Genomic DNA, 13,851 nt, shown 5'->3' on the forward strand with positions numbered 1-13,851 from the left:
TAATCAGCTGGCATCTATCTTCACATCGCTGTATTTTTGACCGGCTAATTTAGGTTCAAGTACGGCTTTATCGTTCGGCCATTTCGTTGATATTGAACAGAAATCAATCCAAGTGTGAATGATGTTTAAAAAGATTCATGGTTTTTGCACGAAATTATAGCGTATTTCGAGGTATTCAAAATTACCCGGTATAGGCGCGGTATCTTCCTTCTTAGAGATATAGAGATTTTTATCGGCTACTAGTGACTTTTGGACTGTTTGAAGCATTGGATCGGGTGACAGGCACTGCGATATAGAGGCAACTTCAGATGAGTCCAAGAAAGCTGGCAAAAGCAAATATGGAGTCTTGAGAAATTTTTATACGAATTTGCCGAGGAAGTGCACAATTTTCAGATTTCAAATTGAAACGAATCAATTGAAATTCATATTTATATGCGTGGTAAAGGTGTAAACGATGATTGTACAGGAACCAGTGCAGGTAAAATTATCATTTAATTAATATACGGTGTCCAACGTGTTTCAACGATTATTTCTTTGGTTGTAATTTTGACATCCCAGTGGCACGCACGACTTTATTACTTCTTAGATTTATTTTTTCAAAATGAAGCGTCAACGTTTGCAGATATCGTGACTGCAGGATAACGCAGCGACACTTTGTTCTCGTCAAAGTAATAATCTTATAGAAATTAGTTAGTTTGCCTTGAGATCTGCATGTCTTACTCCTTCCGTTTATCAATCAACAAAACATACGAGAATATCAATTGTTTACACGATTTATAACGCTTTTTAGGCTGCCATATGGCACTGTTTAAATCACTATGCTTATCGAGATGCAATATTCTTGGCGGAAAGACTGTGGGCCGAACGTAAGTAATACATAACCATCCAAATATATTCACCGTTTGAAATCGTTAACTTTTCAATGTCACCTAAATAGTCTTTGCCAAAGTCATAAAGCCTTGTGCTAATTAATTTTTACCTCATACAAAAAGAAATCTATTTTATCTATTTAATGTATACAGTGGTTCAGAAACTATTATATCTATATATTCAAAATTTTCAGTCAATACAGTTTCAATGAAATGAATTGCTTCCCTAAGTAGTTACTACTTTATAAAATACTGACGCTAGCCTTCCATTCTAGTCGACACAGAAGATGCATTATTTTTATTGGCAACGTGTTATTACCGTTCAGGACGTGTTAGACAGGCTCACGCTCTGCTCACCAAAAAGGCGCCGAGTTCTTCACAGTGCAGATTTCTCTTAGCAAAGTGCTGCTATGACCTGGAGAAGTTAGTAATCTTAAACCCCGTTTTACTTAGTTTGTAGCAAATTATTATCCACTGTTGTGTATTGAATTGTCCAGAAACTTTGTACCGTGAAATCATGGGACCTTGATCTTCAAACCTTTAGATCCACAGCTGGAAATTGCATGATTCTGTACTTGGAGAATGTATAAGATCAATCTTTGTTTTTTCTATCATGTAGATATGCGGAGGCCGAAGCAGCGATAATCGGTGGATACTATAAGCAGTTGAAGAATTTAGATGAGATAGTGACACAGTTTGGAGACCAGGCTTGCTTCTCGTTACAGATAATAGCCAAGATTTATTATAGAATGATGCGAACAGCGAAGGGAAGTGAGGCGCATAAATTAGCATTAAAGTTGAACCCATTCTTGTGGCACTCTTTTGAGGAACTCTGTAACGTTGGGGAAAAGGTTGATCCTGCCAAGACTTTCCAACTTGACAAACTAGACAGTTTTGCCACTTGCCACGGTACTACCCCGATACTTAATTATGCCAATGAACCAGATCTCATTACTCCGGTTGCAAATAACCCAGTCACACCAATTCCTAATAACATGTGAGTTGAACTTTCGTGTGATGTAATGATTTTTTACACATCTGCACCTGAGATTCTGACTAACGTAAAGTTTCTTACTCTTTGGCAGCACTCCTGCCCAGAATAATGTCGGGAATGGTATTAATTCTGGTGTAAAGTTGTTCGCTACGTCTGATGAAAGTCCAGCAGGTTTTCCATCCCAAATACTAAATTGTTCTGCGGCATCGCCTAGGGGAAAAATGCCTCGCTATCGTAGCATGTTTAGTAACTCCATGAGCCCTTTGACACCGAGCTTTGGAATTCTCCCATTGGAAACTAATACACCGGAACAAATTGGACCGCCTCATGCAACGCTCTCCGAAGCAAACGATCAGAAAAGTTTGGCCAAGCGAGTCAGCAGTTTAAAAGCGCATGTCGGAGTGAGTGAAGTTTGGCAAATAAGTGGTTCAGTTTTTTTGTTTTTTTTCCTCATGTATCGATCTAAAGGTAATTATTTATTAAATTCTGCAGCAACTAATGTCTCGGAAAGAAACGCCTTTGCAGCAAGGTAAACCAGTGTTTTCTCAATCTGGAAACACGAGTAATACAGCAAACATTGTTACGGTCACACCAACGGCTCCAGTCCCGACTCCACAAGCTCTTCAGGGACCCAACGTTAGGCGATCTTCCAGACTTTTTAGTAACAGTTATTCTGTCAAGGTATTTCTGATGAATTGATTGAACGCATTAGATTCGGTTTTAGAATCTCAAATAATTCTCTGAAAATCTGTGATCCTCAATTTGTACTTTGATTAATTCTTTTTTTCAAATTTTTTATAGGAGAATAATAAATCGCCAAATAGGAATAAATTCGCCCCACCAAAATCACCCTCTCGGAAACCCAAAGCAAGACTATCAAAGACTAATTTAAATAAGGCAAACTTCAACGAACTGAATGAGAGAAATAGAAATGAAAAGGAAAAAAGTGAAACGATCACTTCGGACAGAGTGATATCGTCCACTAACACACTAAACCAAAATAACATGATGCACTGCGCTTTACTCGTTCAAAAACAGTGCGCCGGTGAGTCAAGTACCCAATTACATGTTTGGCAAACTTTCTTATAAAATATTGTTTCTCGTAATTAAATTTCACGTCATCAATCAGTTCAAACGTTTATTTTTTAGAGGGACTTATGACACTGTTGAGGGTCCTGGGCACAGCGTATCAACATTTGAGTCAATTCAATTGTTCACAAGCTATTGAACTATTCAGTGTTTTACCTGCGCAGCATTATAATACAGGCTGGGTCCTCTCGATGCTTGCAAAAGCGCACTTCGAGATGATAGATTACAAAAAAGCTGCGAGGTACAGCAAATTTCTTGTTACGTTGAACAAAATTTCGAAAAAAAAAAAACTGTCATTCAATAAACAGAACCGAATTTGCTTCCTCATCAAATGTAAAAAATAGCTAATGTAACTTTTGATGCTTTTCTGCTGTAGTTATTTCGCACAAGTTAGACAACTGGAGCCGCAGAGAACAGAGATGATGGAAATTTATAGTACTGTACTATGGCATCTTCATGCCGAAGTTCAGTTGTCCACCCTGGCACAGGAGCTCGTCTCGGAAGACCGATATTCTCCAACAGCTTGGTGTGCTACTGGAAACCTATTTTCGGCCCAAACAGAACATGAAACAGCGATTAAGTTCTTTCAAAGAGCCATACAGGTATTGCGTCCAATCTTCCAGTCTTTCGCTGTCTCCGAGGAGAAGCAGAAAAAAGAACGGTCCTTTGCTATTCGATTCCGTTTTTTTTTTTATTTTTAGCACTCTTTACATAGAATAGTTTAGACAATAGCTTAACACATATTTTATTTTCGATTATAGGTAGATCCCAACTTCCCATACGCGTACACACTTCTGGGTCACGAATATGTTATGACAGAAGAATTAGACAAAGCAATCACAGCATTTAGAAATGCTATTCGACTTGACCCGAGGCATTATAACGCGTGGTAAGTTCCTCGTTAATCCTTAGCGATACGATACCGTTTTTGTTGAAATTTCTCCCACTGGAATTTTTCTCACCTCTATATTTATATTCTCACAATGGAATTATAAACGTTGGTTGTTTTGTAGAACAACTTATTATTGAATACACAGTTAATTGGATTTGAAATTTTTATCATCAGGTTTGGACTTGGAACGATATTCTCTAAACAGGAGCAGTACAGTTTAGCCGAACTACATTTTAAACGGGCGTTGCAGATTAATCCACAAAATTCGGCAATCATGTGTCACATAGGGGTTGTACAACATGCTTTGAAAAAGACTGATCTTGCATTGAAAACATTGAATCAGGCGATCCAAAACGACCCTGACAACACGCTTTGCAAATTTCATCGAGCAAGCATTAATTTCTCTACAGGTCGACCTGCTGAAGCATTAAAAGAGTTTGAAGAACTGAAGAATATTGTACCCAAAGAATCTCTAGTCTACTATTCGATAGGAAAGGTAAAATATATTCACTAGTACTCATTTTTAATTTCTAAAAATATTGGGCTGATTTTCACTTGCTTTTTTTTACATTCGAAAAATCTTATTTCCTTGCAACAGGTGCATAAACAGTTAGGAAATACGCACCTCGCGCTTATGTACTTTAGTTGGGCCACAGATTTAGATCCCAAAGGTGTCAACAGTCAAATAAAAGAGGCCATACTGAGTCCTGGCCAAGGTGACGATGACCCTACTACACAATTAGGTGAGATGAATCAGAATAATTCCCAAAATTGGTTGAAGGCTGCACTTGCTGGATGTCATATAAAATTCCGGGTTCATCTATTTTCAGCTGAAAGACAGGCACAAAACAGTTCGACGGAACAAGAGGGAGAGGCAAGCGGGGAAGTTGATCAATCAGCAAATGTTACGATTGACCCTCAGATCGACGATAGTGATAACAGCTTATGAGTGTCTTGATCTGGCGTACCGCTACCGTTACTGCTGGCCAAAATACCTGTATACTTTGTTATAAACAGCCCTCACCTAATAATGTAATAGCTAGTGCGCAAGTGCCCATTTGGAATAGACAGCTATAGAAAACGAGGAAAAACTTAATCTGAAATAATGGAATGAAATATTAGTTTATAACTTACGTGACTTATTATTTTTCCTTGACAATATTTACCATTCTCATTTTTCTACGCATCGCGCGCGATAACTAAGATTGTTGAAGATACAAGAAGATTCCGTACAGTAATTCTTACACAATTTTTAGCACATGGATTTTCTATTTACTACTATCCAACAATGCTATTCGTCACATTTGTAATACCGCGGCTGATAAAGTCCGTATTATTCTTCAAGAAAATTGTACATAACAACTACTTTTGCTGAAATTCAAAAAATAACATTTCAACTATTGTACATGAGATGCTTTCACTTTTATATTCTCAGTTTCTATGATCAAGCAAAAATATACAACAAATATAATCATGATTTCCGCAGTAAACCACGGCCGAAGTGCCCTAGGTGTATTTCTGCCTGATGATTATTTTTTCTCATTAATTCGCTTCTCTCCGCAATTGAAAATATGATTAGGCTTCTATCATGTATCTATGTACATTATTGTCGAATAGATTATAAGTATATTGTGTGATTCCAGTGTAAGACGTCGTATGAATTTATCAATTATTATTATTATCAGCTGAAGATACGTTCGGTTAACAGTGTAATCAAGGGATAAAAAAGTTACGTCACTATACTTTTTTCCCATGTAAAAATATTATCGAAAGCTGCTCCTTACTTCTCGCTTCGTCACGCCAGTAAATATAACGTTTTGGGTTTGGACCTGTTTCTATGCGTATGAGCACATAATAACTCCCGAGTGATTCAATCAGTGTCCAGGAAATATTAGAGAGTGCAATATAATACCGATAAACACCTGTTTTTAATGTTTTCGTTAGTTATCGGGTAAGATGAAAGCGACTTTTACCACCACCAGTTGCCGCAGGCTGTTCCAAATCTCTATCGCTAGAATACTGATAATAACTATATTTATAACATTTTATAAGTAATGTAATAATGTGTACTAAGCGTCAACTTCTATGTAGTCTATATTATTCAATTCAAAAGATGAAAATGCCGATCAGTATGCATACATATATCGATATGCGCGTAGTAAGCTCCAATACTCTATTCTGTGAAGAATAATATAATAATAATAAAAATAATTATGATTGGCAGCTACATACCTAAGCCGCTTAAAAATTAGATGGATATAAAAATAATGAACGATATTTATATATGTAGAAAGTAATTAAACGCAGCAGAAACTGTCGGTAGTTGTCGTACAATACGTATTCCCTTGAGTCGAATCGAGAATACATCATTATTATTATATTAAATAAAATTAATTAGATTTTAATGGTAATAATCATTAAATTCGAGAAGTTGGCACGTTTAGTGCTGTACACTGAGCCACGATGCGGTGCATCGTGACTTGTAAATGAGTCGAGTAAACGTGCATGTTGCGTGATAAATTGACATATATCTCGTACCGTTTGTTATAAAGTATGTAACTTGTGCAAGATAATTATATATTAATAGTATAAATATTAAAATACCCATTAACCACGACATGAACTTGTACATAATTTTATGTCGTGAAGTATCCTACCGAATCGGGGGCTTATGTACTGTACTTTCAGTAGATTAATACGAAAATTAAGCCATGTTCAATCTATGATTCTATACCTTAAAGCAGGTCGTGCGAAGGTAGATGGATGAGTTGTGAGTCTACTATGTGTATAAGCCCTTGCGTGACATGAGCATTGTGTAAATTTGAATTTGAACATGTCAGTTTTACCGTTCATTATTTTGACATTCATTATTTCACAATTGCATTTAAAATACTGATACACAATAGAGTCTCTAAGTTTAATCGGGAATTTGAACTATTCAGCGAGCGAGAAACTTTATGAAAGTAGAACAAAACATGTGGGTAGAGAATATTTTTCTTTTTCTAAGCTCGGCTATAATAGAGAAGGTGTACCACGTAATAGTTGATTAGATGGTGATCAAGGTTACTTGAGAATACTATACTCTATCGATTAAAATCAACCTTTGTTTATTTCATATTTACAGAAATGCAGAGACAAGCCATTGACGACACTTTAGAAGAAAAAAAAAAAACCGGAAAATGTAAAAGAAAAAAGAATAAACCAGTACGAATTTCACAATCTTCAAACAATAGTGAGTTTTGATCAAACACATACATTTTTGTACATAAATTCATTTACATTTGATTGCGCGACAATTTTTCAAGTCAGTCTAGAACATAGGTCTAATGTCTTAAATTTTCAAGTAGAAATGGTTATGTGTAATGACATCTAATTGTTTGACGACATCTATGACTATTGTTTCGACGAACTTCTACCAATCGCGTTGAGGATGCTGCGTAGCTTGGCATAATATCCAAGACTTTTCTTCGCGTGGCATAAGACGGGCCTGTTTATGCCTCGGCTTAGCTTTGCACATGACATAACGTGTTCCGTTTCTCCATACAAAGTAACAATGTTTGCAACGAAGTTTGAGTAATCTTTTTATTTTCATACCGTTACTTGGTACGAACAATGGTGAGTTGTTCACACTTAGTAACTTAGATGAGGGTGAGGATCGAGTCGTGTCAAGGGCTGTTCTAGACAGTATTGAAAATGATCCGTTACTAAACATACAGTGAATGCTGCGTGTCAACGGGATGCTGACGTACTGTGGTATCGGAGCTTTTGCCACCATTTGATAACAGGTCCGTGTTACGGCTCTCCATAAAGTTGGTATGTTCATCCTCTCTGAAATTAAGGAAAAAAAAATTATTTTTTTTACTGTTGTCGTAACTTGTAGAGGAGAGGTCTTTGAAATGTTGAAGGTACAGCTGTAATAGAAGAGAATATGGGAAAATAGTTATCAAGTACGAATATGCTTTTTTCATCTTTGTTGATATGGTTAACCTATAAAAAATTTTACCGATACCTAATTACCAATTCCTTAGAATTGGTGACAATAACTATAACAAGGACAGCCTGATATCTGGGTATTAGCAGGTTATTATAGTAAAATTAGTCTTTCAAATTCCAATTGATTCTATTATTTTTGTAATTCCAACTTCACACCGGTATCTCTCTTGGTTCGTCAACTGATTCAGCTTTGATAAAAACTTGATCTGCACGACTAGAGGGCAGCACTGTTTGTGTTTTGTACACGCGCTTTCTTTCAAATTTTGAACGAGCTTGTGTACTTCCGGTTGTGAAAACTTACAATCCTATATTTCAAACAATCTACAAACAATTGAGAAATCGCCATATGGAGAAATATAAAAACAGGTACACGATTTAAGTTCCCGTATATTGATCAAATGTATTAAGCTACATGTCGATAGAAAATGACGAACGCCGCTATTTATTGAAAGTATGAAAGCGGTTTATTGATAATGAGTACATCCTTAATTTCTATAATTAAATCTAATTTTTATCTAAATTTATTGCCTCCACTAAAAATGATCATGTGTTAAATTATAAAATGAAAAAATTCATCACATATTTTATCTTGTAAATTCGATAATAATTTTTATTAAATCACGTAATAAATTACAAAAGCACTAATCGTCAGATATACTAAATCAGATTGTATAACGATTGTACACCTCACTAAATGATTTCTGGTCCAGTATATTTGATGAATCGGGCTTTTATAATTTATTACGTGATTTTTATATATCTTATCGAATTTACAAGATAAATCACGTAATAAATTACACGTGAATTTTCATTATAACGTTTTATAATTTAACATATGATCATTTTCAATAGGGTGTACTTTCCTTAACTGATACATAGACTTCTTTCTTCCATATAAAAGTATTATTTTTTAGCGTTTACAATTAGTGACAGTAGTTCTTGCCATGTGCCATTCTAATAATTATTATCCAAAATTTGTTAGATCGTATTCTTATTTCCGATCATTACCTGCTGTTGTTTCCATCTGTTTATTCACTTTTTCCTGTAGCGACTCAATTTTTTCCTGCAGCAATTTACTTTTGATATCCATTTCTTCTACTAATTTAGTTAACAGCTTGTTTTCATTCGCAAGAGATTTGTTGGCGCTATTTTGGTCATCATTTTTAGGACCATCGTTTCCATTTTGGCTAGTAACTGCCTGATCTTTTTTGGAATTTGATTTCTCTTCGGGCAAGCTATTGTCGGAGCGTAGTTTTTCCAGTTCCATAGCCTGCTTCCGAATTACTTTTTTTAAAGATTTTATGGAGTCGTTCTCCTTTTCAATTCCTGAATGCGACACTGAATCTGTAACATCTCCTTGACAGCATATGACGGTGATCTTGTCAAGAACTTTCAAGTTCTCATATTTATCCAAGCAGCACTGATGGAATACAGAATTACACGCTATGCAAAAACTTATGGCCCGTACTTTACTTGCGCAGCATTTAAGTGTTAAATCTTCATAGTCTTCGTCACAACCTGGGCTTTTCATCCTCTCCACGCGCCACTGTAGTAGACGAAAATTTTTAATGAGAAAAAATAATATATATATATTCAGAGTTGAAATTTAGATTACATATAATTTCAAAAGTTATATGTTGGAAACATAGGGTAGTTGTATCTCAGGATAGTCTCAATTACGTACCAGACAGGTTTTCAGGTTTATTATGCGCTCGCAAGTTGGCCTTGGGCAGAGGATCGTCTGTGCTGAAGTCTTGCAGATAAGTAAGCAGTTGCAAATGCAGCGGACAAATTTCCTCCCAGATGGGGCATTTCGTAATATCTGAAAGGAATATGATTAGTCATAATTCTTGGATCGCTCTTGTATTTCGAACTAAAAGATCGAATGTCAAGATTTTGTGACGCTTTGTAAGAGTTCGAATAAATCCTTCATATCGCTGTGAGTTCGAAAATCAAACAAAGATTTGGTCAAGCAGATGTTTAAATGACTGTAAAATGTTCACACATTCTTTCACATATCTTATTGTGCAGTATCACAATCTGTAAACCCAAACCGATTGTCTAATCTGCAAGGGTAAACGATTTTCAAAGCCACAAAATCGAAGAATTTTATTTGACAAGTATGTAAGGTTAGTTGCCTTGAAACATTAGTCATTTCCTGTTCTCATTTTGTTGGAATGCTATTTAGAGTATCCAGGAATTGAAGTGCATGGAAATGTAGTGTAAATGGTGAAACAACTTACAGTTACTTCATTGCACTGGCAGCATTTGATAACAAGTTCATCCTCTTTGCCTGACGTGTCGATGCTAGCTTGGCAAACTTTGCACTTGATCCATTTGCCTACAGGAATTACACTCTGATTATCAGACTCGTAGGGTGGTGGTGGTCCTTCTGGATTCTTTGGACATATTGCATTGACTGTAAATTTATTAACAGCAGTATCAAGTAAAAAAAGAAACACAGTAGAAATTTCTAGCGCGGTGTTGTACAAGCTGTTCTCTTCAGTTGAGAAACCCGGCTAGATTATCAAATCATATGAAATTGTTGCTCGTTACGATGTCTTCTTACAGACCTGTTATCTCCTTCTTATCATTGACGGAGGCTATGGGGTTGTCTCTTGATGTAGACTGATTTCCTCCCATTGTGGTTTGAACGTATTTCAAAGTAGAAGTTTGTATGAATGAACAGAATTCGGATTACGGCATTTCTTTAATCACTGCTATATGACGGCCTGACGATACCTTATGCTGGAATGCAACGAGGAAAAACATACTGTTGAAATATAGCTATCAAATCGCAATAAAAACCATCCAGAGTGCAGCACTGGAAAAAGTGAAAGGTGAGAGAATCCAGCAAGGAATTTTTATTCGCTGAGTATTGACGGCTTGTATTATCGAATGCTTGTCCTTGAGAAATGATCAATGCAGAGAATCGTTGGGGAATAAAGGGAGGAAAAAACTACACATGAAATGTGCGATATTTTTTTTTTTTTTATTAATAATAGGAATACCCATAATTAGTTCAAATCAATGATGCAAATTTGCTGTCCCCAAATTCTTGCACCGTTTCTTCCCTCCGATGGAATTCTCATTTGGTACTTCGTGCAGCAGCACCTGCTCTCGCCAAGGCATCCGCCATTTCATTGCCACGAATACCTGCATGTCCGCGCACATGATTCTGAAATTAGGGCATCAAAGTTTTTATGGAGCATTGATTGGTAACACTGAAATGTTGGCAATTCATAGATATGGAAAAAACAGATCGAGTCTTACCCATGCAATCTTTAAAGGCTGTAGTGCAGTCTCCATTTCGATAAGTTCTTCCTTGTTGATAACTTTATCACCATCAGCCTTCCTCCATCCATTTCTTTTCCACTTGGGCATCCATTGAGTTATACAGGATATAAGAAATTGGGAATCTGTATTTATCTTCAACTTTTTTACTCCAGCTTTAGTTGCTTGTTTAGCTGCCACTGTAACAGCCTGTATTTCTGCAAAGTTGTTTGTCGCTCGACAACCGTCCACAACAGGTCGCGACACGTTTCTGTAAAGAGGTAAGAATCACATTAGTTAGCGTTAAAAACTGAGGAAGGATTTTCTGGCAATTTATGTCCCCAGTATGACAATTACCAGCTTGTGATATTACATTTGTGGACAAACTCACAAGGGATGTTCATCCCCGAACCAAACACCGATTCCTGCAGATGCTCCTGATCTACCATTCCCACTGCAGGCCCCGTCTGTATAAACGTTGACGTATCCTTCAGCGTCAATGTCAAATTTTTTCTCTGTTCCAAAATTCTGAAACGTTCAAGCAATCTTGGCTTTTTTCTTAAAGTAGATAGAACATGGTTTATAGTTATTAATGGGGTTTTCAAGTGACCTTGCTGCTGCTGGAATCCTCATCAGAGCTTTCAGCGTCCTCTGCGTCCTTCGACTTTTTACGTTTTCGAACATTAATCGCTGCAAAACAGCCTTGAGTATCCGTTGACAAGTGTCTTTTAATTTCGTGAAGTTCCTGGTGCATCGAATGCAAAGTATGCTCCAATATTCTTATCCGCGTGGGAATAGAGCCCCCTGATGTGGACAAGCCTGATATCCTGCTTTCCAAACTCGATAACTTCCTTTCCAAATTCAGCCGCTGGTCCGACTCTTTGTCTGCAAGTTTGTACAAAGCTTCACCCTTGGTATTTTCATTATACTAAGAATGCAATTCCGTCAATTCTTCGAGGCTTTCAAAATGCTCCGATAACTTAAGGTTGTTTTAATATCCAGCTATTGAAAGCTTTTCAGATTATCCAGAATTTATGCTTTTGAAATGATAGTGAGAAACATCTTTAAATTTTCACTATTTTAGACAGTGAAAAATGCTGGTGAAAATATTTTTTGAAGGTAAACAATCTTCAAGTGTTCATTCAACAAAGTTTGACTTGAAACAGCGATCCAAATTGCTTTTGGAAGTGTTATTGCAAGGCAAGAATTACCGCCAGAGCTCTGTATTCGCAAGGACTTGTAAACATCCGGATTGCACTCGAGATGATACTTGATCCAACCTCCTGACTGGTTGAAATTCTCAATTCCTAATTCATTGGCGATCCTAGATGCCTCTGTTTGAATATCAAGTTGAGTGAGAGACGATGTATTCTTGGCCCAGTCCTTCAATCGCATTTCCATCTGGTCATAGCGCAGATCGTTTTCTAGTCTGAAAGAGTAGTAAAATGGCCGAACAAGATTAAGAGCAAGCTAAGAGGAAATCGGAAACTGGGTTATCTTTCGTCATTTTACCAGGGAAGAGTCAAGGTATATGTAGTAATTACTTGTTCGGCCATTTATTCAGTGCGCTCGCCTCACGTGTTGACTTTGGTTTGAGTAAGGGACGTCCTCGACTCACCACAAAGTTTTCAGCCTCTGCTTTTGATGGAAACTTTTTGTAAACCGGGCCTGGAAACTTAGTCACTTCTGCTTTACATTCATCCCTTGAACAAAGAGCATTAGAAATATGATTGGGGTGAATTTTTCATAGTATTGCAATATTTTCCTTTTATTCGTTTGATGTTATTTTATTTTTTCGGTTAGATAGAAACACGACATAACCATTCAAACCTCACCAGGTTTTGTACACGCCGGGATTGCGACCCTTAGCAACTGCGTAAAAATATTCCATAGTACCGAATATCAATCTGCCGACCGAGACGAACAAGTTCCGCATATGAAAAACGGTGAACTTGTATCATTTCAGCAACTCAAAAGCAACAGAAGTATCCATTCTCCGGTCTACGATCAGCTACAATCCTTCAACAATCGTATTCAATGTAACGTATGATCAAATATTCAGATCTTCCTGGATCAGATACAATTAAGAATGTTTCCTGAAACTTCGGCCCAGAGTACAGCACTATAGGCATGCTTCGCATATTTCAGAGGATTTCTAATTTTCACTGATGAATCTTCTCTATTTGTTATGATTAATTCATGGTTGAGCAAATTGATACAGTGGCATTCCGCAGTGCCGATTTGACTAAGGATGCGTTCGGAAACTAGCTGCCAGCACTGAAAACTCCTTAGGACAGAGGCAGAGCTAACTACGAACTCAGCAACACAAAAGAGATTAAAGATAGTAGACAGTACTGGGAGCTAATTTCGGAATGCACCCTATGTACTGACGCAGAAATGCGTTACTAGTAAAATTATTCAATTCGTTTCAATCGCAATTTTTCACTTACTTTTCATGAATTTCTACGCATATTCTATTTGGCTGAAGATCGTTAGCGAATTCAAACTTACGCCTGACGCCCGGAGCAGCCGAGTTTCGAGCATTCACCGCGGGCAGCTCGTAAGCGTTGTTAGCGCTGACCGGTCCAGACTTGCTTCCAAATTCCTCGCGCAACGCTGCGTCATTCGCTGTTGCGCAGTTGGGGGAAAGACACGCTTACCGACAGTTAAAAATTTATACCCACCAAACTCATCGCCGGATAACGCACGAAAGGCAGTGTGGCCTAAAAAAAAGTGAGCTG

At 37.1% G+C, this 13,851-nt stretch overlaps 3 protein-coding genes across 6 annotated transcripts; 1 reads left to right on the forward strand and 2 right to left on the reverse strand.

The window, feature by feature from the left end:
* Positions 1 to 307: 307 nt before the first annotated feature.
* Positions 308 to 4,973, forward strand: LOC107221327 (cell division cycle protein 27 homolog). Of its 2 annotated transcripts, XM_015660272.2 has the most exons (13): positions 319 to 478; positions 791 to 866; positions 1,145 to 1,292; positions 1,489 to 1,866; positions 1,955 to 2,264; positions 2,356 to 2,544; positions 2,665 to 2,908; positions 3,013 to 3,193; positions 3,329 to 3,554; positions 3,714 to 3,841; positions 4,019 to 4,340; positions 4,443 to 4,587; positions 4,675 to 4,973. In XM_015660272.2, the coding sequence occupies exons 1-13, from the start codon at positions 455 to 457 to the stop codon at positions 4,791 to 4,793; spliced, it is 2,490 nt and encodes an 829-aa protein (XP_015515758.1). In that variant the 5' UTR covers positions 319 to 454; the 3' UTR covers positions 4,794 to 4,973. The 2 variants fall into 2 exon arrangements, with proteins under 2 accessions (XP_046601423.1, XP_015515758.1); XM_046745467.1 differs by lacking the exon at positions 1,145 to 1,292 and having other exon boundaries at positions 308 to 478.
* Positions 4,974 to 5,594: 621 nt separating this feature from the next.
* LOC107221302 lies at positions 5,595 to 10,632 on the reverse strand. 2 transcript variants are annotated; one of them, XM_015660244.2, is made up of 5 exons: positions 10,411 to 10,632; positions 10,081 to 10,256; positions 9,522 to 9,659; positions 8,846 to 9,383; positions 5,595 to 7,672 (listed from the first exon to the last, which is right to left on the reverse strand). In XM_015660244.2, exons 1-5 carry the CDS (start codon positions 10,478 to 10,480, stop codon positions 7,257 to 7,259), a joined length of 1,338 nt encoding a protein of 445 aa, XP_015515730.2. In that variant the 5' UTR covers positions 10,481 to 10,632; the 3' UTR covers positions 5,595 to 7,256. The 2 variants fall into 2 exon arrangements, 1 of the variants encoding a protein (XP_015515730.2); XR_006905388.1 differs by lacking the exons at positions 8,846 to 9,383; positions 9,522 to 9,659; positions 10,081 to 10,256; positions 10,411 to 10,632 and adding an exon at positions 7,854 to 8,054 and having other exon boundaries at positions 7,531 to 7,672.
* A 176-nt stretch (positions 10,633 to 10,808) lies between these two features.
* LOC107221333 (ribonuclease H1) lies at positions 10,809 to 13,308 on the reverse strand. 2 transcript variants are annotated; one of them, XM_046744590.1, is made up of 7 exons: positions 13,007 to 13,308; positions 12,655 to 12,813; positions 12,322 to 12,539; positions 11,721 to 11,995; positions 11,502 to 11,638; positions 11,111 to 11,381; positions 10,809 to 11,015 (listed from the first exon to the last, which is right to left on the reverse strand). In XM_046744590.1, the coding sequence occupies exons 1-7, from the start codon at positions 13,069 to 13,071 to the stop codon at positions 10,926 to 10,928; spliced, it is 1,215 nt and encodes a 404-aa protein (XP_046600546.1). In that variant the 5' UTR covers positions 13,072 to 13,308; the 3' UTR covers positions 10,809 to 10,925. The 2 variants fall into 2 exon arrangements, with proteins under 2 accessions (XP_046600546.1, XP_015515764.1); XM_015660278.2 differs by having other exon boundaries at positions 12,946 to 13,300.
* Positions 13,309 to 13,851: the final 543 nt, after the last annotated feature.

This window comes from Neodiprion lecontei, chromosome 7 (genome assembly GCF_021901455.1).
Source record: "Neodiprion lecontei isolate iyNeoLeco1 chromosome 7, iyNeoLeco1.1, whole genome shotgun sequence".
NCBI classification, from domain to species: domain Eukaryota; kingdom Metazoa; phylum Arthropoda; class Insecta; order Hymenoptera; family Diprionidae; genus Neodiprion; species Neodiprion lecontei.